Below are 26,437 nucleotides of genomic sequence, written 5' to 3' on the forward strand. Positions count from 1 at the left end.
GAAGTTTAAAAGGCGGCACATCCTGGTTGCTCCAGGCCGCCGGCTTTGCTGCCAAGCCAAGAGACACCCTGCTCCCGGAGGAACCTGGGGAGCTGCCGGGACTGCCACTGGCTGCCAACCCCGGGCAGACAGGGCAGCCGCTGTTCCAGGTACACCCCAGGGGAGGGGAGGAAGTGGCCCAGGGGCAGCCGACCCCAGTCTGGCGGTACTGCAGCCTGAACTGCGGTCAGCATATTGCGGCTGGACGCCCTGCTGACCCAGCGGCAGACCACTCCACCACTGTTAGGCCCTGGGCTGGGACCAGGTGGAGTCGGGTAGGCCCCGGGCCCCCCACTGCTGGGGCAGCAGCCTGCCCACTGTAGGCCAGTGTTCACCTACTGCCTGCCAAAGCTCGGGTGCTAGACAGCTCACCGCTCTGCCCTGCCTTAGGGTTGGGGCCTTGGACCAATGGTGCCCACCCTGCCTGAGGCCTGGCCCCTAAACCGCTGTCTGCTCTGCCCCTGCCTAAGGGCCCAGAGCCGACAGACTCCTGGGTGGCCCTGCTCCTGCCTGAGGATCAGAACCCATGTACTGACTGGGGTTCTTGCCTGTTAGGGAGGTCGGGACACTGACACCTGGACTGTTAATTCCCCTGAGTCTAGGCAGTGATCCCGAGGACGTGGTGAGGACTCCCTCCGACCCAGACGGAGAGGGACGATTCCACCACCACTGCAGTCTGTTCCTAGAATCTAGGCCACTCATTAAACAAATCCCAGCAGGTTTGTCACACCCCGTCCTCCTCCCTTCCTCCACCCTGTGTATTTCCTGCCCCGCTCCAACCTCCAAACCAGACGGGGCAAAGCTTCCCACCTCCTGTGTACTTACTGTCCCTCTCCCTCCTGCAGGAGCCCACCAGCAACCCCCCGATAATCCCTACCTGAGCTGGCTCCTCTGCAGCCATTTCTCTCCCCTGTCCCATGGGAGGACGGGATCAGCCGGAGGGAAACGTGGGCGTCATTCTGCAGCCTGGCCGGGCGAGAAGGGCCGTTGTGCAGGTTTAGGAACGGGCTTTAGTTCATTTCACATCACGCTTCCCCCAGGCCCTTTCCCTGCAGACAGACAGCCTAGATTCTGCCATGCTGGGAAAATGCTTGTTCTCTGTATTACAGTGTAGACCTGGCCCCTCCTGCCAGGCTAAGCCCACAGAGACATTTTTAAGCCCCCCCAGTAACAAAGTGTCTGAACAGAATGCTAGAAAAGAGCAGAAAGAAAGGAGTCACTTTGGGGGAGTGCCTCTGACACTGATCCCCGAGCAGGGGCACACCCCAGCAGGAGGAATGTGGAGTCAGGAACTGGCTTTTGCTCTCTCTGATCCTCACCTTGTCCACAGCAAAGTGATTCTGCCCAGGGATGCTGCAATACGTGTGACTGGGCAGATCAGAGATCTCTACCCACTCATTTCTCCACTGCCCCTTTCAGTCACATTCTTCTTTCCCCTTCTATCTCCTTTCCCATGTCCCCTCTCCCTGCCCCTGTGGCTCGGAAAGTCCCATCCCTGGGATGTTTACTCTCCCATGGCTGGATTTTTTCCTGGAAATGGCTAATGGGAGGAGAAGCTATTTGGCGTGAAAGTGACTCTGCCTAATCCCCAGCACTTTCCCTGCGGGTCGCACACTTTTCTGGAGTCTCTGGCTAAAAGTTTACTATTAGCAGAGACTAGGGCTGCCCCCAGGGGCTAGTACCAGCTGGAGAAAGTCAATTCCCAGCTCCAAAAACAAAAACCTGGTCTCCCAGATCACAATGGAGGCTGCAGCCTCTGACCCAGGAAGCTGAATCCTAATATCTAGGGCAGAAAGTTTGAGCCACCTTCCCTCTTTTAGCAACAACCAGAGCTCTGTGGTAAGAGCAGCAAATTAAACCACCTCCCCAGAGGGACAGTTGTTCATGTCACTCCTTGTCTTTCCTTGCAGTGACTCCGGATTAACACTGGTCTCAATGACACCAGAAGCACAGTTCAGAAAGGATGAGGCCAGAATCCCCTTCAACAGATCACTAGGTGCAAGTGCTAATCCCCTTCCCTCCTCCCTCACCCCTAAGATGTAGGACAAGGACTCGGGGTAAGAATTTTCCCTACAGAACCTGAAGTTCCTGCAGTTTTCCAGAGGGAAGAGAAGAAAAAAATCTGTTGGTGGTTTCACCTCACCGTGTTTGATAAGTGGATAGAAAGTTACCACCCTCCTCGCCCCGCTGGCCAGTCGCCCAAAGAGGGATTTGGTGGGTATTAAATATGTGGCTGGTCTCGTTCATCGGCAAACCTTTTAACAGAGATAACGGGGGGGGGGACAAACGAGTCTCAACGGAGAGGGGGAAGACGATCACTGGGCAGCTTAACCCCCTGCGATCTCCAGGACGGAGAAGGACTCAGGCCCACGGGTCCCCTCCAAGGAAGGAGACGCTGCTGGGGTTTAGAGACCTGGGGAAGAGCCCCGAACCCGAGAGGATTTTTCACTGATGTTGGATGATGACCTGGAACGAGGCCAAAGCTGGGAGGCGAGACCCGCGGTCAGACAAGGCCGGGGAACGGGCGGGATTTCTGAGGGGAGGTCAAGTCTGAGCGCGTGTCCCTGCAATGATGGACTCGGGGGAAAGGGGCGACGCTGGCAGAGATCGGATGCCCCCGGTGACGAGCTGGGGGGGCAGGGGAAACGCAGAGGCGTGGCTGGTGTGTTATCATGCCAAGAGCGGAGGGGATTTCATGGGGGGGGCGGAAGGGGGAGGCGCGGGAGGCAGTTTGAAGGGATTTTTTGGGACTGGACAGTGACGTCTCCCCCCCATTCACAGGGGCTGCAGGGAGCCCAGGGGGGCAGTGTGAAGGGGGGGCGGGAAGATCCCTGGCCCAGGGAAGGGGGCAGCCAGCGGGGGAGGGACGGGTGACGGGGCGGGGGGTCTGGGGGCCGCCAGAAGGGGAGGGGCGGGTGACGGGGCGGGGGGGGGCCTGGGGGCCGCCAGCGGGGGAGGGGCGGGTGACGGGGCGGGGGGGGGGCCTGGGGGCCGCCAGCGGGGGAGGGGCGGGTGACGGGGCGGGGGGGGGCCTGGGGGCCGCCAGCGGGGGAGGGGCGGGTGACGGGGCGGGGGGGGGCCTGGGGGCCGCCAGCGGGGGGGAGGGGCGGGTGACGGGGCGGGGGGTCTGGGGGCCGCCAGCGGGGGAGGGGCGGGTGACGGGGCGGGGGGGGGCCTGGGGGCCGCCAGCGGGGGAGGGGCGGGTGACGGGGCGGGGGGTCTGGGGGCCGCCAGCGGGGGAGGGGCGGGTGACGGGGCGGGGGGGGTCCGGGGGCCGCCAGCGGGGGAGGGGCGGGTGACGGGGCGGGGGGGGTCTGGGGGCCGCCAGCGGGGGAGGGGCGGGTGACGGGGCGGGGGGGGGGTCTGGGGGCCGCCAGCGGGGGAGGGGCGGGTGACGGGGCGGCGGGGGGGGTCTGGGGGCCGCCAGCGGGGGAGGGGCGGGTGACGGGGCGGGGGGGGGGGCCTGGGGGCCGCCAGCGGGGGAGGGGCGGGTGACGGGGCGGGGGGGGTGGTCGACGGGGCGGGGGGGGGTGGTCTGGGGGCTGCCAGCGGGGGAGGGGCGGGTGACGGGGCGGGGGGGGCCTGGGGGCCGCCAGCGGGGGAGGGGCGGGGGGGGTCTGGGGGCCGCCAGCGGGGGAGGGGCGGGTGACGGGGCGGCGGGGGGTCTGGGGGGCCGCCAGCGGGGGGAGGGGCGGGTGACGGGGCGGGGGGGGGTCTGGGGGCCGCCAGCGGGGGGGAGGGGCGGGTGACGGGGCGGCGGGGGGGGGTCTGGGGGCCGCCAGCGGGGGGGAGGGGCGGGTGACGGGGCGGCGGGGGGGGTCTGGGGGCCGCCAGCGGGGGGGAGGGGCGGGTGACGGGGCGGCGGGGGGGGTCTGGGGGCCGCCAGCGGGGGGGAGGGGCGGGTGACGGGGCGGCGGGGGGGGTCTGGGGGCCGCCAGCGGGGGGGAGGGGCGGGTGACGGGGCGGCGGGGGGGGTCTGGGGGCCGCCAGCGGGGGGGAGGGGCGGGTGACGGGGCGGCGGGGGGGGTCTGGGGGCCGCCAGCGGGGGGGAGGGGCGGGTGACGGGGCGGCGGGGGGGGTCTGGGGGCCGCCAGCGGGGGGGAGGGGCGGGTGACGGGGCGGCGGGGGTGGTCTGGGGGCCGCCAGCGGGGGGGAGGGGCGGGTGACGGGGCGGCGGGGGGGGGTCTGGGGGCCGCCAGCGGGGGGGAGGGGCGGGTGACGGGGCGGGGGGGGGGTCTGGGGGCCGCCAGCGGGGGGGAGGGGCGGGTGACGGGGCGGGGGGGGCCTGGGGGCCGCCAGCGGGGGAGGGGCGGGGGGGGTCTGGGGGCCGCCAGCGGGGGAGGGGCGGGTGACGGGGCGGGGGGGGTCTGGGGGCCGCCAGCGGGGCGGGGCGGGGGGGGAGGGGCACAGACAGGGACCGGATCCAATTAATCCCCCCCCCCCCGGGGATTTCCTGCCGCCCAGGGACAGTTCAGCCCCCCCCGGCCCCGGCCCCGGCCCCGGCTCCGGCTCTTACCGGCTTCCGGGGCCTCAGCGCACCGGGCAGAACGGGCCGGGGGGGAGGGGGCGCGGGGGCGCGCGGCACAGGCCGGAAGTGACGCACCCGGCGAGCGCGGCGCGAGGCGGGTCCGTTAGGGCGGTTGGAGCCGCAGCGCGCCGCGCGCGGGGGGCGGAGCCGGGAGCGGCCCCGCCCCCGCTCCCCCCGCCCGTTCTGGGGGCGCTGCCTGGGCGGCGCCGGGGAGCATCCATGGGGCAGGAGGGGGCTGGGGGGAGGGAAGGAGGCTGGTGGGGGGTAATGGGGGGCTGGGGGAGGGAAGAAGGAGGCTGGTGGGGGGGTGAGGGTGAGGGACATGGTGGGGGCGGGGCAGGAATATCAATGGGGCAGGAGGGGGTTGGGGGGCAGGAAGGAGGCTGGTGGGGGGTGATGGGGGAGGGGTATGCTGGGGCAGGAATATCAGTGGGGCAGGAGGGGGCTGGGGGGAAGCAAGGAGGCTGGTGGGGGGTGACGGGGGAGGGGTATGCTGGGGCAGGAATATCAGTGGGGCAGGAGGGGGCTGGGGGGAAGCAAGGAGGCTGGTGGGGGGTGACGGGGGAGGGGTATGCTGGGGCAGGAGGGGGTGGGGGGCTGGGGGAGGGAAGAAGGAGGCTGGTGGGGGGGTGAGGGGGGGCAGGAATATCAATGGGGCAGGAGGGGGTTGGGGGGAGGGAAGAAGGAGGCTGGTGGGGGGGTGAGGGGGAGGGACATGGTGGGGGCGAGGCAGGAATATCAGTGGGGCAGGAGGGGGTTGGGGGGAGGGAAGAAGGAGGCTGGTGGGGGGGGTGAGGGGGAGGGACATGGTGGGGGCGGGGCAGGAGGGGGCTGGGGAGGGGCTCAGAGCACCTCTGTGTGGTCCGGCTCAGGGCTTGGCCCTGGCTGGCTGAGGCTCTGGGGTTCTTGGGTGGCAGCCGGGGGGTGGGGTGGGGTCTTGGGCAGAAGAGGCGGGGCAGGGGGCTCACCGCCCCATACCAGGGGTGCCCCTGCCGCCCCTAAGAATCCCATACAACCCTTTCAGACTTTCCCGCTCTCCCCTCAAATTATTGACCCGCCCTCAGATCTCAGTGTTTTGATCTTATATTATCCAATCTTTCGGTTTTGACCCGTTTTCTCCCCCGTTCTGCAGGACTGATCTGAAGTGCCGCGAGCGGCCAGGTGGGTGAGGTGACGCTGTCGCTGGACCGTGTCCGTTGGTGGAAGAGAAGCGTTGGAGCTCCACAGAGCTTCTCCTCAGGTCTGGGAAGGTTCTGAGCGGAGCCGAAGCGTGAGAAATTAACCCATGTCGCCAGACACTCTTCCAGCTGAAGTGGGCCATGACCGCCTTGCGCTCGTCGGAGAATTCGTGGATTACAGATGGTTCCAGTGAGACCTGTAACCAGCGTCTCTTTTTTTTTCTTGGTTTGGTTGTTGAGAGCCCGATTTGTGGAGTCTAGCAACGTTATGCATTTCAGCTCCCAGGCTCGTCTTTTGAAGGGGTTTTGCAGGTTTCCTTCGCGGGCTCAGCCTGAGAGGTGAGATCTTGAGTGATCACGTTGTGAGGAGGGTTCGTCCACGGGTGATGGGGTGGTTTTGTCTTCTATTATTTGTCTGTGTGAGTTCGTGGATCTCGGCAGGTGTGTTTTGTGGGGTCGCAGCAGGAGAGACATGGCGGCAGGTTTGGCAACCGTTGTGCTGGCGGAGTCTGGTGCAGCTTTGAGTTGGTGTGTCCCGGTCTGTAGGGAGTCTGGTTGGGCTGATGAGGTTGGGGGCCAGAAGAGTGGGTTGGGGAAAGATTTCTTTCAGGATGTGGAAAGAATTGGGTCTGGATTGTAATTCTTTGCTGATCCCCCACATGGGTTGTAGCGTGGAGTGGTGGCTGACCATTAGTGGGGTTGTCAATGTGTTTTTCTGTATTGAAGCAGGTTCTCTCAAGGTATGAGGGGGCCCATTCCATGATGCCCTGGCGATGGTCTGGTTGCTCAGGGAATTAGCTCTGTCAGCAGGGCGCCTTCCTCTTGTGGTGTCTCACTCTCTGTCGCTCCATCTCTATTTTAATTTTCGCTCCACTGGCTGTGGGGACCCGTATCGCTCCCGGGATGCGGCATCCTCTTCATGGCCCAGCCCTCCAGCTGTGCCTCAACTCCACTCAACTCCCTTCCAGGGGAACCGGCAGTCCTTCGCCCAGACTCTCGTGGCAGTGGTGAACTGCAGCCCCTAGCCAGTCTTTAGGCTGGCCATTTCCCTCGATGCCCAGTGGGGCAAAGGGGGGGGCCAGGCCCACCTGCTACTCTGGGCCGCCACAGCTGGCAGCTGCTCGCTACCTCTCCTTCCCCCCGCCGCTACCTGCTTTCCCTGGGCCACTTCCCCATAACCCCAGCACCTACTCAGCCCCTGTGTTAAGGCCTCAGTCTGGGAGCCAGCCAGGCTGGAGCTCCGCTTGCTCCCCTGACCCTGTCCAGCACGGCTCTGTCCCAGGCACTTCTCTCTGTGGACGTCCAGGCCTTCTCCCTCAAGCTCCAGGGAGAGACTGAGCTCCTTGCTGCCCTGCAGCCCTTTTTATAGGGCCCAGCCTAGCCCTGATTGGCTGCTTCAAAGCCTTCCTCTGATTGCCTGGTGGCTGCTATTAACCCTTTGCCAGCCAGTGTGGGGCAGCTGCCCCATCACAGGGAGACCCCAGGAAATCCCTCCAGCCTTGCACCCCAGAAATGTACCGTCTTACACTGCTCAAGACCTTCTCTGGAACAGTGCAAGCTCATTAATTAGTTTGCTGCTTCATCAAAGGAAAATGGATATGCACCAGCCTTTGTAATCTGAGCAGATTCCTCAAAGCACTTTAGACGTACTCACTAGTCAGTGTAAAACATTAAAATAAGTTTATTAACTACACAAAGATAGATTTCCAGTGATTATAAGTGGTAGGCATAAAGGTCAGAGATACTTTTTATTTCCTTAAGGTAACTAAACACTCATTTAAAATCCTAAACTTTTAGAGTTGAATCAAACAGCCTTTCTCACCCTAATAGATGTTACCAGTAGCTCATCGCTCTTAATACATGGGCTGAATTTCCTTCTCAGCCCCGAACCAATCTCCCCAGTTCAAAGTCTTTGTCTTCCCAGTGTTCTTGTTGTCATCAACGTAGCTGGGGGAGGAGTTATGGGCAGGGTGCATGTGATGCGGCTGTAGGCTGGGAACCTATGGGGTAGTGTTCTGATGGTCTGTGGATGTGGGTCTAGGATGTGCTGGGGTTCTTTTAGGGGACAGAGGGGAGGGGACAGGGAGTGGATGGGGTGGCAGAGGTATGTGGGGTGTGAGGGGTGCTGGAGTTCTTCTGAGGGGTGCTTAGGGTGGGGGGCTCTGAATGGAACTGGGGTTCTTGTGGGGATGGGGGCTACATAAAAGGTGAGTGTGACTTGGAGTGTCGGTCGCTAAAAGCTGCGTAGTACAAACAAGGCCTAACCAAGATTTGAATCAAACAGTCTCTCACCCTAATAGATGTTACAGGCAACTCACAGTTCTCATTACTCAGACTGAACTCCCTTCCAGCCTGGGGCCAATCTCCCTACTTCAAAGTCGTTGTCCTCCAGACATTGACAGTGGGGGTGGGGGGAGGAAGGGAGAGAGGCCAAGTGATGATGTCACTGTCCCTCTTTTATACTTTCTTCCAGCTCCTAGAAAGATCCTTGCTGTGACATCGGCTAGGCTGTCCCCATTACGTATGTGCCCTCTCTAAGCAGCCTCTGGGAGAGTGGATTCTTCTTGATGGGCCATCAACGCCCGTCTGGTCAGCGACAGCTGTTCCTCTGTTGCAACCGAAAGGCTGGCTCTGGGCATTTCCCAACCTCACAACGTATTTCAGTAACACATACAGCAGTACTTCACAACTTCACATACAAAGATAGTACCTACAATTCAACAAGGTATTAAGGTTCAACAGACCAAGACTTTTAAAACGACACTTCACAAGGCATGCATTGTACAAACGTATCAAGCATATGACAGTGGTGAATATGGGGATTCCAGGGTGCTACTATCACCCCACCCCCCATGTAGACGGTGCCATATTGGCGGGAGAGCTTCTCCTGCTAATAAAGCTACCACCTCTTGGGGAGGTGGATTAACTAAACTGATGGGAGAGCTCTCTCCTTTCACCTTAGAGCTTCTTCATTAAAGCACTAGAGCAGCGCAGTTACACCGGTGCAGCTGTGCCGATGCAGCATTTGAAGGGTAGACGAGCCCCAAGACACAAAACCCTAGAATCAGAACTCGAACATTTGTGTGTCCTGCAGAGCCAAATGAACATGTCATTCATGACCGTCGTTTCCACAGCATGCAAGTGGCAGCCAGTTTGGGATTCACAGGGAAGGAATGTCCTTGGAAGGACTCTCACTCTCTCGCTCTCTCGATTTGCCTCATGAAACTTTGGCTCCAAATGGTGAAAGATCAGTGTTCTCAAACTAAGCATGGCGTCCTTTGGGACCGTAATCCGTGACACTGAACTAGGAAGTCGTGTTGTACAAACAATGTTCCTTGGGCCATTGGTCACCTTAGCTTCCTTTGCTGGGTGAAAACCAAGAACTGGGTGTGTACTATTTCTACCCCCCCTTCTTTCTGAATCCTTGGCCATGGCTAGGGTACATTTACACGTCTCTGAAGTAGAACCCTTTATCAAACCACTCAAAATCTCAGCACTGCTAGTGTGGAACGGCTTCTCCAAACGCATCCAGGGTTTCTTTAACTTGGTGGCATGGGTCTAGGCTAGGAACTAAATACAGGTCTGGACCAAAATCTCTGTAAGTTACCAGAGGTGGAGTTTCTATTCAAAAATAGATATTTTTCTGCAGCTATTCTGTGGCTTTCATTCCCTGAGCTGCCTGGGGCTGAAGTTCTCGGGCTTCGGCTTCCACCAGGGGGGAGGGGCATGTCATGTATTAATTTTTGTTGTCAGAAGGGGGGTCACATTGCAATGAACTTTGAGAACCGCTGGCTTAAACAACTGAACTCCACTGTGATCATCTGCACTTGCTTCAGTTCGTTGCACAGTTTGGGTCTGCTGCTGTTCACCATTTCTAAGTGGAGAGTTCAAATCACTGCTGTTTCTTTGTTAGCATGTCCAGTAAATGGGAGAGTTCTCTCCTGTTGACTGAACTCCACTTGAACTTTCTCCATGTCATCATGTAGAGGTGGGAAAAAAGCAAAAATAAAGTGAGAAGTAATGACTTTAACAAATGGTCATTTATCTCAAAGTCGCCAATAAATCTGAGCTACATCCTGTCAAACTAAACTAATATCGAATTAGGTGACCAAACAGCCTTCAGGAAAGATAGACAACCACATCACAGATATATAGAACACATGAAAATGAAGGTCTCAAGTGAAATTCCAGAGCAGGTTACATCTGATGACTCAGAACTGGGACAAGAGATTCTCCTATCACATTCTCCTCTGATCCATTCAAACCTGTTTCATTCAGCACTGTTGAGTTATGTTATTTACAAAAGTTCTAGCATTCTCATAACAAGGGGAAAAAACAGCCAATCTTCCCCCAAGTGGCTTGGCCAATAGTTGGAAACTGGAATTTAAACTCCAAATGATCCCACACTGTTTGGGATCCATTTGAATCCCCCTTTCATCTCCAGTCATAGTGACTCTGATATAGGATTAAAGAAGTCAAAGCATCCTCTCCAAGAACAGACAGCTGAGAACACTGCACCACACGACACTTTGAGAGGTGGAGGGATAGAATGTGAAGAAGATAAATTCTGCGTGGCTCAAAAAGGAGGTAACCGTTCTGGAGTGATGGGGAAGGAGGGAATCTCTCTGAGTCACCCCATCGCCTTCCAGTGTCACCAAGGCTGAAATGACATTTTTTTCCCTTGCCACTGCTCCTCTTCATTTAAAATACATTTAAATATAATGAGGAAGAAAGGTCCACACAATAACTGCTCTTCAGCACAACCCAGAGCAACGTGAGAACAACTGAGAATGAAACAATCTGTATCATTCATGACCCTAACAATTACTCTGCAATAGGAGGAACAGTATAAATGTGATGCTCCTTGTTTCCTGGAAGAAGGGACACACTCCCATTACTCATGGGACAATGGAGTGGATAGCAAGGACAACCGGGTCCGCCCCAAAACAGGATGAAATGCAAACGGCAAAAATGTGCAACTCATCCGGACAAGCTGAGGGATAACAGTGCTGCAACCGGTTCAAACAGCCTTACAGGTTACTTCATGGGAATTAACAAAAGTATTAAAGAAAAAAATGGCTAGATAGCCCTAGAGGTCTTTATGGTGTTTCTCTCCCTTGCAGATTCTCTGATGATATTTAAGGGATGAGCTCTGAGTGAACCTTGTCCCACACTCACGGCATTCATAGGGTTTCTCTCCTGTGTGGATTCTTTCATGTCTAGTAAGTTCTGACAACTGAATGAAGGTCTTCTCACACTCACAGCACTCATAGGGTTTCTCCCCTGTGTGGTTTCTCTGATGCCTAATGAGGTGTGAGTGCTGAATGAAGGTTTTCCCGCACTCAGAGCATACATAAGGTCTCTCCCCCGTGTGCATTCTTTGATGTATAATGAGGTCTGAGCTCTGCGTGAAGCTTTTCCCACACTCGCAGCATTTATAGGGTTTCTCACCTGTGTGGTTTCTCTGATGCCTAATGAGGTGTGAGTGCTGAATGAAGCTTTTCCTGCACTCAAAGCATTCGTAAGGTCTCTCCCCCGTGTGGATTCTCTGATGTCTAGTAAGCTCAAAGCTCTGACTGAAGGTTTTCCCGCACTCGCAGCATACGTAGGGTCTCTCTCCCGTGTGGATTCTGTGATGTTTAAGAAGGGCTGAGCTGTCCGTGAAGCTTTTTCCACATTCTCCGCATTCATAGAGCCCCTGCCCAGTGTGGACTTTGTGATGCTTAGTAAGGTGTGAGCTGTCAGTGAAGCTTTTCCCACACTCGCTGCATTCATAGGGCCTCTCCCCAGAATGGATTCTCTGGTGTGTAATAAGGCTTGAGTTGTTAGTGAAGCTTTTCCCGCACTCACAGCATTCATAGGGTCTTTCCCCTGTGTGTATTCTCTGATGTCTAATAAGGGATGAGCAGTGGGTAAAGTTTTTCCCACACTCAGTGCATGTATTTTTTCTCTTTCCCCTGAGGCTTTCCTGCTGGGCTGTGGTTTCCTTCAAGTCCTTCTGAGTTCCCCCACAGTAAATTAATTTCCCCATTTTCTCCTCTGGCTGGTTTCCCTGCTCTCTCTCTGGTCTGTGCTGAATCTCACAGGCTGTTCCCTGCTCACGACTCCTGGACACATTCCCTTTCGATCTTTGCGATAATGCTCCATGCGATTCCACTTGCTCAGCATCTTCCTGCTGAGAATTCTGCTCCTCATTCTCACTCACCATCCCAGCACCTGCTGGGACAGAGAGAGAAACCGCAAACAGGGATGGAAAAGGGAAGACCAAACCAAAATAAGTGCTGGAAAGATGTCAAATAAAAACCAGGAACTGAATTCCCGCAAAGGGAATCAATTCTGCCTTCACATCCCATCTAAATTCTCAGTGGGAAGAGAAGAAGCTACTGACAGGTGTCAGTTAGAATCTGTAGGAAGCCATGAGCTATATCTTCCCTGGGGATATGACGCTTGCTGGGGACAATCCTGAACTCAGAGAGCTCCCAAAGTCTTTGTAGGGTACACCAGAGGTCAACTTCAGGCACTTACAGATTCTGAGTAGGTTTAATGTTTCCTCACCTGTGCAGGGATCTCTCAGGATCTCCCTTTTCTCTGAACCCTGGAGGTCTGGGACCCATGGCTCTTCCCTTTCTTCCAGCTGGGAGATCACATCAGGTTTGGAAACTAGAAACCCTGCTCAGATGAAAGAAAACAAAGGAGATCAGGTGAATTCATAAGACTTTGTCATAAAGAATAGTCTAACTCCAATCCTTAGTAAACCAGTGAAATCCCAGGGCCAGCTCCGCAAGTTCTCAAAGGTGCAGAACACCCTGCTTATGAGGGATTGAACTACCTGCATATCTGCTGGGAACACACGCAGACAGACACTGTGTGACAGTCTGTACCCCTATGTTCACTCCTACAAAATTATGTATTTTGTACAAAGTATGCATTGTGAGGTATCATTTGAAAACTCATAATCCACTGAACATGATCACCCTGTTAAAATATGTGAAGTAACACTGTTTGTAAAGTTATGAGATTTTACTGTATGATGTTACTGAAAATATTACAGTTTTGTGGAACACCCAGAGACCGGTTCCTCAGAGACAGCAAGGCTATCACCTGGTCAAATAGCCACTCTCCGGCAGGGGGACAGGCCAGTCCTTGCTTACAGACAGCCCCCAAACCTGAAGCAAATACTCACCAGCAACCACACACCACACAACAAAAACACTAACCACATACACTATCAGAGGCTCATTCACCTGCACATCTACCAATGTGATATATGCCATCATGTGCCAGCAATGCCCCTCTCCCATGTACATTGGTCTAACTGGACAGTCTCTATGTAAAAGAATAAATGGACACAAATCAGACATCAAGAATTATAACATTCAAAAACCAGTCGGAGAACACTTCAATCTCTCTGGTCACTCGATTACAGACCTAAAAGTGGCAATTCTTCAACAAAAAAACTTCAAAAACAGACTCCAACAAGACACTGCTGAATTGGAATTAATTTGCAAACTGGATACAATTAACTTAGGCTTGAATAAAGACTGGGAGTGGATGGGTCAGTACACAAAGTAAAACTATTTCCCCATGTTTATCCCCTTCCCCCCCCCCCCAGTTCCTCACACATTCTTGTCAACTGCTGAAAATGGCCCACCTTGATTATCACTACAAAAGGTTTTTTTCCCCCTGCTCTCCTGCTGGTAATAGATCACCTCACCTGATCACTCTGGTTACAGTGTGTATGGTAACACCCATTGTTTCATGTTCTCTGTGTACATAAATCTTCCCACTGTGTATTTTCCACTGCATGCATCCAATGAAGTGAGCTGTAGCTCACGAAAACTTATGCTCAAATAAATTTGTTAGTCTCTAAGGTGCCACAAGTCCTCCTTTTCTTTTTGAAGATATTTACATTCCATCACAGGGATGGTTTGAAGCTCACATCCGCAACTGACAGCCTGTCACCATGATTCAAAATTGAAGATGTTTCCAGTACAAAGGATGGAATGATTAAAGGAGGTAAGAAAATCGCTTGAGACTCTCTCTCTCTCTTTTCTCTGGGCTTATGACATCAACAACTCCTGAAGAACTGAACTTGGGCAGCAGGAAAGGGTGAAGGGAGCCCTGGCGGAAAGGGCCACCAGCCTGTCTCAGCATATGGGGAAAGAAACATTTGCTTTGAATCCGTTTTAGTTTGTTAACTTAGACGTTAGCTTGTGTTTTATCTTGCATTTCTTTTGTAAACAATTCTGATTTTTATGCCTCATTACCCGTCGTCACTTAAAATCTTTTCTTTCGGTAGTTAATAAACTTGTTTTAACTAACCAGTGTGTTTGGATTAAAGTGTACGGGAAACTCCATTTGGGATAATAAGGCTTGTGTATGTCATTTTCCATTGACAAAATGACAGACTTTATAGGAGTATCCATAGTGTGTTGGATACTGCAAGAAGCACATTTCCGGGGAAAAGTCTCAGACGAGTGAATTTGCTAGTATTGTCCCCTGGAATAATTTCTGAGTGGCTGACTAATATAGTGTTTCTCAAATGTGGTCACCAGGGGTTTTTGTTACCGCCACAGCATCCTGGGTGGTGATTGGGGGAGGTAAAGCAGCAGCCTATCCCTCAGGGCTGGCAGCAGGGATTGGGCCCTGTCCCTGTTTCTGGGCATGGTGGGGCTTGGGCTTCAGCCCTGAGGTGGCAGACTCTGGTCGTGGGGATTCAGGCTCAAGCCACACAGCAGCGGGCCTCATCCCAGGCACTCCAGCTGTGGGACACCAAGATGCAGCCATGGGGCTACGGCCCCGGCATGTGGGGGGTGCCGGTTCCGGGCTCAACACCCCACATCTCCCCTGGCCCCTGCTACCTCTTCAGGGTCTGGTCCCTAGCTTCAGCTGGGCAGCGGCAGGCTCCAGCCCTGGGATCCAGCTGTGGGGCTTTGGGCTCTGGTCCTGGCCACATGGTAGTGGGTGCCAGCCTGGGCTCAAGTCCCCCTCCCCATTGCCCCTGGCGCCCACAAAGGGCTCTGGTCCCCTGCTGCAGGACTTCAGGCACCAGCCCTGGGTCCCGGCCACAGGGCTTTGGGCCCTGGCCACACGACAGTGAGTGCCAGCCCCAATCTCACCCCCATCGACCCAGCTCGCCAGGGCTGAGTAAGTCTGCTGTGAAAAGTGATATTTCTATTTTAATATCACTTTTCATAGCAGACTTAGTAGCTAGCAAGTCTAGAAAGAAAAAAAAACCACCACCACAAATACAAAAGAAACGAGAACAAAAGACAAGAACATGCAAAGCACCTTATTTGTTAAGCACCTCTCTGCTGTTAAGGTACAATAAAGAATCGAGACAACTGTACATTATTTTATTATCGAGTCTGCAAAAACCCCCTACATAAATTACAATGCTTTGGACATGCATAGGTGCCTATTTTTGTTTTTCCTAAAGCTAATTAAGTATTTTAGGGAAAATGGTCAGCGCAGCAGCCAGCAAGAGTTCGTGGCCGCACTCCAAGGCCACCAAAATCTATGTCGTGAGACCTCTCCCCCCCCGGACTAGTAGCACTCAATACTCTGCAGGTAGGAGCGAGTTACAGGCTGGAGACTGTGGGTTAACTACCCAGGAGTGCAAAAGGCACCCCACATTGGGGAACTGAGGGGACACGGCTGTTCAACAGTCCAGATTGTACCCTGGGTAATGTCACCGTGGCGCAGTGAGCAAGATCTACGCACAGCTTGTTATTTTAAGCAAGAAGCCACAGAAGCTGAGGAGAGGAAATATAAGGGGGGGGAATCTCATTTTACCCCTAGGAAAAATGATATTTGGGAGCTGAGGCATTCCCCCCACCCCAAATCATTCCTCTCCTGGTAATCTCCATCACAGACCCCCTGTGAAGGAAGAGAGCCCAAGAAGGTGTTATCAGTCTATCAGTACCCTGCTGAAAGAAACCAAGCCCCAACCGATCCATGTTAATGCAGCTAGCATTAGCTCAAAAGCCCCACAGGTGTCTGGAGTCTACCTGACACATTTTGGGAGAACTGGCTCTGCAGAGACAGATATGGAGCATATTAACGTTGTCAAAATCAACGGGCAGGCATCCATGGGATGGAAATAGGATGGTGCACAGATTTCTCTGGTTAAACAAAGGGTGGTCCTAGAGACTGACAGGTTACCTGGTCGAATGGCAGAACTCGTGTTAACAGGAGGATCTAAGATTCTTGTGCCTTTAGCTAACGTGCCCTATTAACAGCCGTAGCCACATAGAAAAAAAACGTTCCCAAGAATGGGGATATCATTGACCTCCCCCAAGGCCAGATTACTTTCTAAACCTTCCCATTCTCACGGGGGATCACAGGTGCCTGAATTCAGTATAACAGGACATGTACACTAGGGGCTGGAGTGGGAGCCTGTCTGTCACCACCCTGTGTGCCCCGAGGAGCTGGCTGGGTGACTGCTCTCCTCCGAAGGTCAGCCACACGGTTCACTCTCTCAGCCTGAGTTATAGGCTACCTACCGGGGTGGACAGAGGCTGAGTTACCCCCTCTATCCTGGGCATTCACCCCTGAGTGACTAGCAAAAGGACAGTTATGTGCTAACAACATTAAACGCCCCCCTGCTGCTGGACGGGTACAATCAACTGCTTATAAGACTGCCCAGGGCTTTTCTTCTTCCCCACAGGAGTCTCCCTTCTCATCTTCTTAAAGCATCTCTCCCTTTTCCCTTCCAGGGGCCCCCTCCAGCACACACTTCCTTATGCTCTCTAGAGTGGGCTGTGCCCTCTGCTCAGCTGCAGAACGCTGTCAGCTGACAACTGGGACAGGCTCTTCTGTTACAGGCATCACTTCTCCCTCCCGCCCCGTTTGGCTCTGAGGGCGTGTTGCCTTTTGGTGCTGTGTAGGAGTTATTCTCATCCCCTCGTGCGCACGCACACACAGATACACATTGCTTTCTACTTTAGCAGTTTCTGGGGTTTACCATTTCCTTCTGGGAAAAGCAGAATGTGAAAAATAAGAATCAGGCCAGGTGACTCCAGGAATGATGGAGCCCAAGATCCAAGGAGCCTGCAGAGAAGAGAGATTGTGGCTATTGCACATGGTGATGGGGGGGCAAGACTCTCCACGTCTCAAGATGTTTCACTACCAACCTAGGCCATTTTCACACTCTGGGGGGCAATCCGGAGCAGTGCGGAGTTGTGTCATCTGTAATCCTGGGTGAGTTTCACTGTTCTGTTGCTGGAGCTCTCTTGTCTGGATGTTCCCAGCCAGCATTCAAGGACACACTGAGTGTCTGTGTGATAAGTGACCCTGGACTAGCTTCTCTGACTCCAGCAGCTTGCTTGCGGCACCCCTGACACATTCTGGCTTCCACGGCCTTGGACACAACTGACAAGAGAACGCAACATCCCCACTCCTGAATTTTCCCAAAACCATGTGCTCTGCAATGGCTACTTTCTCCAGGACTGTTCAGAGGAATAAGGATTGGTTGTTCTTCAGAAGAGACAAATGGCCCAGCTTATCACTTTAATTGGAGATAACCATCACTTGTATTCAAAGACAGCACTGGATTAATTTACTAAACATTTAATCTAACACAAGCATTTAAAGTGAGTTCAGGTATAAACAACAGAGTTAGAAACGGTTACCAGGAAGTGGAAGTGAACAATGACCTAATAAAACTATAGTCCTGCTGCAAGGTAAGATTCTGACCACACTATTTTCCAGCAAGAGGGCAGAGCACCCCTTTGCTCAATATTTCCCCCAAAGTGCAAAGGGCTTGGTTCCTTTGTCTTCTTAAATGAAGTTCCATGGTGGTTTCTTCCCCTGCTGGTGTTTGCTAAAATAGAATTTGGTCCTCCCCTGCCATGATGCTCAGTGGTTCTCTCTGCCCCTTGTTAGTGTGATGGGTTTGTTTACTGGTTATGTAAATTGCATTCCCATTGTCTCTTAATGTACCCTGAAAGTGCCTTCAAGGTGGCAGAACCACCTGCCTTTGTCTAGAGTGGGGGAACTTCAACCCTGGCTGACAGACATGCTTTAAGAACATCATTTCCCACCTATCTGTAATCTTGCATTTCTCCTCCATACATACACCATGCAATAATATTAACGAACATTATGTCCGTAGCTTTCTGTTGATATCTTACGTGACACCTTTTTAATACAGGTGAAGACATTAGTGAGTTGGGGTACACTGAATGGGTCAGGCCAGCTGAAACTTGTTATCAGATACCACAGAGCCACTTGCCCCGGGATGCTGTGAGGGTCACAGACATAACCAAGGAAGTGCACATTTGTGCCAGGCCTGCTGGGTAAGCACAGTGGATATATAGGACATTGTAGCCCCGGTCTATTCTAGGAGCAGGATAGTTGCAGAATTCCTGTCTCGGAGAGGAAAAGGCAGGAAGCCTGACACCTGTGGGTGGAGGGGGGGCACTGAGAGACACCAGGAAGGGGACAGGGTGCACCTAGTCCTCTCACTCATTACAACACCCACTCCCCTTCCACTCACTGCTCTCACCCCTCTCCACCTTCTTCGGCCCCAGGAGCACCCGCTCCTTGTGTTCTCTCCTCCCCTCCCATTGCCTGCAGCCTTCCTCACTAGAGCATCCCCCAAATTTCCCACGGCCCAGCCACTTCCCGTCTCACCTTCCCTCTGCCCCAAGTCATCTTTGCTTCCGACTCCCAAGAGCTCCTGTTCCCTCCCTCCCATTGCTAGTTCCCCCATTTCCTGGAGCAAACACTACCCAGCCCCCACCTCCCCTTTACTCGCACCCCCCCCCCAACTCCTTGACATCCTGATCCAACTCCTTCCCATTTCTTCCAGCCCTCCATTGCATCGCAACTCCCTACAGAACCTACCCCATGATACATCTCCTTTCCCCTGCCCCAGACGTCCCAGCTCACAGGAACTCTTCACCCCAAACCTACCCCCCACCAGCCTACCACCACCTGGACACTCCCCTGCTCGCCAACAGCCTCCCTCCCACTGCCTGGACCCTCTGAATTACAGTTATTTATTATTTTTATTACTGTAATGCTCATATCCCCAGCCATTGACCAGATCCCACTGTGCTGGAAATTCTACAGACACAGAACCCTTAAAGGGACTAAGATTAAGACAGGAGACAGATGGGGGAGGTGTTACAGTTTGTATGCTGAGCCAAATGCTAATGAAGAGATTGTGAAATTAGAAAATTTACACACAAAACAAACAGGATCCTGAGAGTTTAGATAATGGCATGTTGGGGGTACATTTGGATGTACGGGGTACACCCTGCAGCTTCCACCATGGAAACAAACCAACAGTATGATTTGTCGCAAGAAAGATAATGGAGGAAATAATTAAGCAAGCAATACGCAAACCCCTAGAAGATAATAAGGTGATAGGTAACAGTCAGCATGGATTTGTCAAGAACAAACCGTGTCAAACCAACCTGATAGCTTTCTTTGACAGGGTAACAAGCTTTGTGAATAGGGGGTAAGCAATAAATGTGGTATATCTTGACATTGGTAAGACTTTTGATACTGTCTCCCATGACCTTCTCATAAACAAACTAGGGAAATTTCAACCTAGAGGGAGCTACTGTAAAATGGGTGTGAAACTGGTTGGAAAACTGTTCCCAGAGAGTAATTATTAGTGGTTCACAGTCAAGCTGGAAGGGCATATTGAGTGGGATCCCAAAGGTCCAGTTCTGTACAGTATCTTCATCAGTGATTTAGATAATGGCATAGAGAGTACACTTCTAAAAGATAATGGCATAGAGAGTACACTTCTAAAGTTTGTGGACAATACCACGCTGGGAGGGGTTGCAAGTGCTTTGGAGAATAGGATTAAAATTCAAAATGACCTGGACAAACTGGAAAAATGGTATTAAATAAATAGGATGAAATTCAATACGGTCAAATGCAAAGTACTTCTCTTAGGAAGGAAAAATCAACTGCACACATAAAAATGGGAAAGGACTGCCTAGGAAGGAGCACTGCAGAAAAAGATCTGGGGTTCATAGTGGATCACGAACTAAACATGATTGAACAGTGTTGCAAAAAAAGCAAACATAATTCTGGAACGTATTAGCTCTTCTGCTCTACCCTGCACTGATTAGGCCTGAACTGGAGTATTATGTCTAGTTCTGGGTGCCATATTTCAGGAAAGATGAGGACAAATTGTACAAAGTCCAGTAAAGTGTGTTTTGCTTCCCCGTTGAGAATATTTTCAAGTGCTGTAAAATCCACATGCAGGCTCTGACATGGTCTGCTCTTTACAGTTTTGCCAGGATAGCTCTGCTCTATAGGGGCCCCTCTCCCCCTGAACCAACATAGCTATGTTGGCAAAAGACACAGTTCTAGTGGCAAAATGTCCACTAAAAAAATGTAGCAAACTAAATGCCCAGAAACTACTTTACTGCAGAGCTACGGTTGCCCAGTGCTGCCCCCCTGCAATGCAACCTTAACTCTGCTCCCAACTGAAACCCTGCAGCTGGTAAGAGCCTCTGCGAATGGTTCTGCCAGGGTGCTGCAAAGGTTAACAAACGACCACAGGACCTGGAGAATTCTCCCTCTGTTGCAGTCTTCGTGTCAAACTGGCTGCCTTTCCGGAAGATGATTTGGTCAAACACAACATATTCAGCTCAGTGCAGCAGTAACTGGATGGAGTTACACAGGAAATCAGACTACAAAGCCTAATCATCCCTTTTGGCCTTAACAAAAAAAATAAAAATCTATGACTCTAGAATAGATGTGAGGAAGGACTAAGAACATGCCGTTGTTTGTGTGGTGTTCTCCAGACGGGAATCCCAGCATTTATCCACATCCCCTCCGGCTGTGTGCACTGGGTCAGGTGTAGCCGTAATCGGACGGTGGAGGGAGTACTTGGAGCAGCTTGGCAGAGCTGTGACTAGTATGCAGAGAGGTGCGTGTGACCCCTGAGGGACCGAGCCTGCCCCATTTCAGTGCTCAGTGTTGTAGGTTGTGTCAGTGAAGGTGCACAAGGGGGAGTTCCTGCCCTGAGGATTGCCAGCACCCTGGTGGGATACACGCTAGTGGTCTCCAGGGCTTAGTGAGGGGCAAGTGAAGGCAACGACTCAGAAGGAAACCTCATGGTGAGGGTAAGGGAGTGGGATCACTTTGCAAGTCGGAGCTGGTCTGGGTGGAGCAGGCTCGGTGTTTGAGAGAGGGGCAGGGGTTGGAAGCTTCTGTTCGTTATGTGGGACCCAACCCCCCGTTTTACCTGAGCAAACAGGAGAAATCTGACACCGTGCTGTAGTTCTCCTGTGCTCTGTTCCCAGGGTGTTGTGTAGCAGGGGAGGGCAGTGGGCTAGTCTGTGTGTCCCTGACATGTTGGGGTGACGCTGAGACAGGGCAGAGTAGAGGTGGCATTGTGGGGGTGACATATACCATAACTCCTCATTCCCCCTTCTAAGAACCGAGGGGACAGGAACCCTTACCCAGCGAGGTCACAGTCTCATAAGTCTCCTGCATGACGTCTCTGTAGAGGGCTCTCTGAGCGGGGTCCAGCAGAGCCCCCTCTTCCCTGGTGAAATACACAGCCACCTCCTCGAAGGTCACCGGCCCCTGAAAGAGCAAGAGTCCCACACTCAGAACCTGCTGCCCCACTCACAGCCCCACTATTCGTGGAGGAGAGGAGCCGATCAAATGGAAGCTCTGGGTGGCTCACAGTCAACAGAGTCCCATCTCCACACCACTCAGAGCATCCAGGAAACACCAGGGTGAGGGGCGAAGAGAGAGCCCCTCCTCTCTCCCAGCAGATCCATCACACACCTACTAGCCAGAGACGGATACAGGAGATGGAGCCCCTAGCAGGGTCCAGGGAGAGCTCCCTGGTAGGAAACCCAACACCCTCCTCCTTGTGAGGAGCTGGATATGAGGGAGGGGAATCTCCCCGAAATCTGACTGGTGGGTGCCCCCTTCCTATCTCACAGCAGCCGCTGGTTAGTTGGGTCAGGCTCCAGCACTGGGAGTCTGCCCAGTTTTCCAAGTTGATTGTTTCCTGTTCCATAAATTAGGGCATTTCCACCTCCAAACCTCACTGGTCTCTTCCTAGAATCTAAGCCACATATTAAAACTAGTCCTGGCAGGTTTGCCAGACCTTGTCCTCCTCCCTTTCTCCACCCTGTGAATTTCCTGCCCTGCTCCAACCTCCAAACCAGTCGGTGCAAACCTTCCCACCTCCTGTGTATTTGCTGTCCCTCTCCCGCCTGCAGGAACCCAGAAGTAACTCCCAATAATCCATAGCTGATCTGGCTTCACTGCAGCCATTTCTCTTCCCTGTCCCAACGGAGGCTGGGATGAGCCAGAGGGAAACGTGGGCGTCATTCTGCAGGCTGGCAGGGCGAGAAGGGCCGTTGTGGAGTTTAGGAACGGGCTTTAGTTCATTTCACATCACGATTCCCCCAGGCCCTTGCCCTGCAGACAGGCAGCCTAGATTCTGCCATGCTGGGAAAATGCTTGTTCTCTGCATTACAGTGTAGACCGGGCCCCTCCTGCCAGGCTAAGCTCACAGATGCATTGTTAAGCCTCTCCAGTAACAAAGTCTCTGCTAGAAAATTGCAGAACCAAAGGAATCACTTGGGGGGATTCTCTCTGACACTGACCCCAGGGCAGCCACACCCCAGCAGGAGGGATACAGCAGCAGGAACTGGCTTTTCCTCTCTCTCATCCTCATCTTGCCCACAGGAAAGTGATTCTGCCCAGGGATGCTGCAGTACGTGTGACTGGGCAGATCAGAGATCTGGAAATCTCTCTCCCCACTCATTTCTCCCACTTCCCTTTTCAGTCTCTCTTTCCTGTGTCCCCTCTCCCTGCCCCTCGGGCTGGGAAAGTCCCATTGCTCTCCCATGGCTGGGTTTGCTCCTGCAATTGCTAGTGGGAGGGGCTGCCTGAGCAGAATCACTTTTTTGCCAGTCCCCAGTGTAACAGAAAGAGAAAGTCTGAGATATGAGGCCTGGTAGAAAGGCCTGGTGTAAGGCCGAAGGCTTTGCTCCTGTAAAGCAAAGTTACCAAGAGTCAGACTATGAGCAAAACTCTGGCCCTGTTATGAAACAGAAGCCTGCTTGCAAGTTCACCGTTTGGTACATGCACTTGGTAAGAACAGGGCTGGCCTTGGACAAATGCAAGCAGTTCCAGGCACTAAGAAGTCACGGAAACACCTACCAGAGGGGTAGTTCCAGAACACCCCGACACAAAGTTATGGTATAAACACACTCCGCAGAGATGATACAGGGACACACTGACCTTTCCTAAAGATCAGGGCAGGATGACAGGGTGATGGACAGAGCTCTTTTGATCTAACCACCAAGTGCAAGGTGCAGGGTGGTAACGAACTACGTCAGAGGGGTAATACATAACTTGTATCAGCGTAGAAGAGAGGGGTCCCAGAGGGGGTGGAAAGTCCAAGCACTGTCTGAGCCGAGTCCATTGTAATGGGCGTCCCTGTGTTATTGTCGCCGAACAGCCTGCCGGGCATTAGGACTGTGCATGGTTAACAATAAACCTGGCCAAGCGCCTTTGCCACTCAACCCAAATCTGTGGTCTTCCTGGGCAGTTCGATCCAGGCTTGTGTTGCCGGCTACCTGGCCAGAGCTGGTGCAGTTCGCAGAGGAAACACACACACAGCCAAGCCCTGACAACAGCCAGCATTTTCCTTGGGGGTCTCTCTCAATTACGTGGAGTCTCTGGCTCAGAATTTAGTATTAACAGGGCCTAGGGCTGCCCTCGGGGGCTAGTACCAGCCGGAGAAAGTCCTCACCTTGGCCGGGCACAGAGGAAGCCTTAATTAAGCACCTCTCTCCCCCTGCCCCCTTGGGGGAAGCAGCAGCTGCGAAGCCTGGACCCCGGCCTCTGACCCAGGGAGCCGGACCCCCGGACCCTGAGCAGAGAGGGACAGAGTTTGAGCAGCCTTCCCTCCTTTAGCGTATTTCGCATCAAGATTTGATGGCTAAATACAAGGAAAAGGAGCAGCGTTTACAAAGATTTTACGTTCACGAATTTGAGAAAAGGGGTAACCCTGAGACTGTTCGTATTTTATACGTAGAGAGACAGGAGAAAATCTCTGGGCATCTTCCGTTAGTAACGGAGACCTAGAGAGAAAGTGGGGCAAACATTTAAGGCATTTTGGGTCCGTCTCACGGGGGCCCAAACGCCGCCTTCGATCCCCTGAGGGGAAAACACCCCGGCCGGAGGGGATGTTACGGGGCTATGCACGGAGGGGAGAGGGGAAGGGGGGACCCTTTGAAGGGATTTTATGGGGCCGCCCGCCTCAGAAGCGGAAAGTGACGGGTCCCCACGCGGGCCGCAGGGAGCCCGGGGGGGGGGGGGCGGGATGATTTTAAGGGGGCCGGGGAGCGGGAAGGGGGGCAGCAGTGGGGGGGGGATGGGCAGGGGGCGGCTGTGTCGGCAGTTCGGGGGGGGGAGGGGGGCAGCCGCGGGGATTGGGGAACCCGGGTCGGGGCCGCCCCCATGGGGGGCACGTGCCCCGCCCTGGCAGAGACCGGGGCCCCCCCCATCCCCACCCCCACCCCCGAGGCAGCCGGGTCTCAGGGCCCCCCCCCGAACCCCCCACCCCTTTGGGGGAGGGGCTCCGGGGACCCATTTCCCACCCGCCCCAGGACGCACCGCTGCCGGGTGGGGGGGGGACCCCCGGGTGGGGGGGGCGGTCAAGGGGCGCGGGAGGGTTAGGGGGAGAACGGGGGGGGCGGCGGGAAGGGGGGGGGTCGCCCCGGGTTTTACAGCCACGTGTGAGGCGGGGAGAGAGAATTTGTACCGGGGGGGGGCAATTAACACTCCCCCCCCCCCCCCAAACCGGCTTCTCCCCTCCCCCCCCCGGGGTCTCTCACTCACCGGGCGGCTCCCACCGGCGGCCCCGGACTGGGGGGGGGGCGGGGATGTGTCAAGCGGGGGGAAGCAGAGGCCGGAAGTGACGCGACGCACCGCACTGGGGGGGGCTGGCTCTGGGAGGGGGGGGGGCAGCTGTGGGGCTGGCGAGGGGAGGGGCAGGCGGGCTGCCTTTATCCCCAGCGCGGGGGTTTGTCTCCCACTCTGTGGGGCTGGAAGGGAGATGGGGGGGCAGCTGTGGGGCTGGTGAGGGGAGGGGGGGGGCAGCTGTGGGGCTGGCTCTGGGAGGGGAGGGGGGGCAGCTGTGGGGCTGGCTCTGGGAGGGGAGGGGGGGGGCAGCTGTGGGGCTGGCTCTGGGAGGGGAGGGGCAGGCGGGCTCCCTTTATCCCCAGCGCGGGGGTTTGTCTCCCACTCTGTGGGGCTGGAAGGGAGATGTGGGGGGCAGCTGTGGGGCTGGCTCTCAGAAGGGAGGGGGGGGGCTCCCTTTATCCCCAGCATGGGGGTTTGTCTCCCACTCTATGGGGCTGGAAGGGAGATGTGGGGGGCAGCTGTGGGGCTGGCTCTGGGAGGGGGGGGCAGCTGTGGGGCTGGCTCTGGGGGGGGGCAGCTGTGGGGCTGGTGAGGGGAGGGGAGGGGCAGGCGGGCTCCCTTTATCCCCAGCGCGGGGGTTTGTCTCCCACTCTGTGGGGCTGGAAGGGAGATGTGGGGGGCAGCTGTGGGGCTGGCTCTCAGAAGGGAGGGGGGGGCTCCCTTTATCCCCAGCATGGGGGTTTGTCTCCCACTCTATGGGGCTGGAAGGGAGATGTGGGGGGCAGCTGTGGGGCTGGCTCTGGGAGGGGGGGGCAGCTGTGGGGCTGGCTCTGGGGGGGGGGGGGCAGCTGTGGGGCTGGTGAGGGGAGGGGCAGGCGGGCTGCCTTTATCCCCAGCGCGGGGGTTTGTCTCCCACTCTGTGGGGCTGGAAGGGAGATGTGGGGGGCAGCTGTGGGGCTGGCTCTCAGAAGGGAGGGGGGGCTGCCTTTATCCCCAGCGCGGGGGTTTGTCTCCCACTCTATGGGGCTGGAAGGGAGATGTGGGGGGCAGCTGTGGGGCTGGCTCTCAGAAGGGAGGGGGGGGCTCCCTTTATCCCCAGCGCGGGGGTTTGTCTCCCACTCTGTGGGGCTGGAAGGGAGATGTGGGGGGCAGCTGTGGGGCTGGCTCTCAGAAGGGAGGGGGGGCTCCCTTTATCCCCGGCGCTGGACCCCCCCCCCCCGGTCTCTGTCTTCTCCCAGGACAAACCCCGCGGCCTCACCGCCTCCTTAGGCGGGGCCTCCGCGCCTGCAGCCCCCCCGCGGCCCCCCCTGCGCTGCGTTCAGCCCCCCACGTTGCTGTCCCCGGAAAGGACTTGGGCTTTCCGCCCCACACCACTGGCCGCGTCGTCGGTGGGCGAGTCCTAGAGTCGCAGGCCCGGCCGGGACCTCGGCAGGTGGCCGAGTCCGGTCCCCGGCACTCAAGGCAGGACTCATCTGGACCGGCCCGGCCCGGCCATATGAAAGGGGGTGGGCCCCAAACCTTCCCAGAAGGTCCAGTATCGTGGACATCGGGGAGTGGGCACCTCAGCCCTGACCCTCACAGGCCCAGCTGCCGCCCCACTGGAGACCTGTTTGCAGTTCCCCCCCCCCCCCGGGGGGCAGACATAGGAATAAAAGCAGGATGCGTGAGGGGTTCAGTGGGGCAATAGATCTGGGGGAAGAGGATAAATAGGGCAGGGGGAGGTGGTCTGTGCTGGTGGCTTGAGGATTAGCGGTGGCCCCAGAGAGAGCGGTGAGCAGGGAAACGGTGTCTAAGCAGCCGCTGTCTGCTGGTTATAGGGTCT

General features: G+C 55.4%; 2 protein-coding genes across 6 annotated transcripts in view; both read right to left on the reverse strand.

Annotated features, from left to right (window-relative positions):
- Positions 1-1,740, reverse strand: part of LOC140904263 (uncharacterized) — a 41,858-nt gene extending 40,118 nt beyond the window's left edge. The window contains 1 exon segment of the mRNA XM_073326758.1: positions 917-1,740. Coding sequence (XP_073182859.1) covers positions 917-958 — 42 coding nt within the window. The 5' untranslated portion in view covers positions 959-1,740.
- Positions 1,741-7,402: 5,662 nt separating this feature from the next.
- Positions 7,403-26,437, reverse strand: part of LOC140904241 (uncharacterized) — a 307,623-nt gene continuing 288,588 nt past the window's right edge. Inside the window, exons 1-4 of one of the 5 annotated variants that reach the window (XM_073326713.1) lie at positions 23,501-23,620; positions 21,180-21,306; positions 12,301-12,414; positions 7,403-11,961 (exon numbers count right to left, since the gene is read on the reverse strand). In XM_073326713.1, the coding sequence (XP_073182814.1) occupies positions 10,835-11,961; positions 12,301-12,414; positions 21,180-21,213 (1,275 nt within the window). In that variant the 5' untranslated portion in view covers positions 21,214-21,306; positions 23,501-23,620 and the 3' untranslated portion in view covers positions 7,403-10,834. Of the gene's footprint in view, positions 11,965-12,300; positions 12,415-12,989; positions 13,244-21,179; positions 21,307-23,500; positions 23,621-26,437 lie in introns of those variants that run through there. The other 4 variants (XM_073326712.1, XM_073326714.1, XM_073326715.1 and 1 more) reach the window with 4 other exon arrangements.

Source organism: Lepidochelys kempii, chromosome 28 (assembly GCF_965140265.1).
Source record: "Lepidochelys kempii isolate rLepKem1 chromosome 28, rLepKem1.hap2, whole genome shotgun sequence".
Classification (NCBI taxonomy): Eukaryota; Metazoa; Chordata; order Testudines; family Cheloniidae; genus Lepidochelys; species Lepidochelys kempii.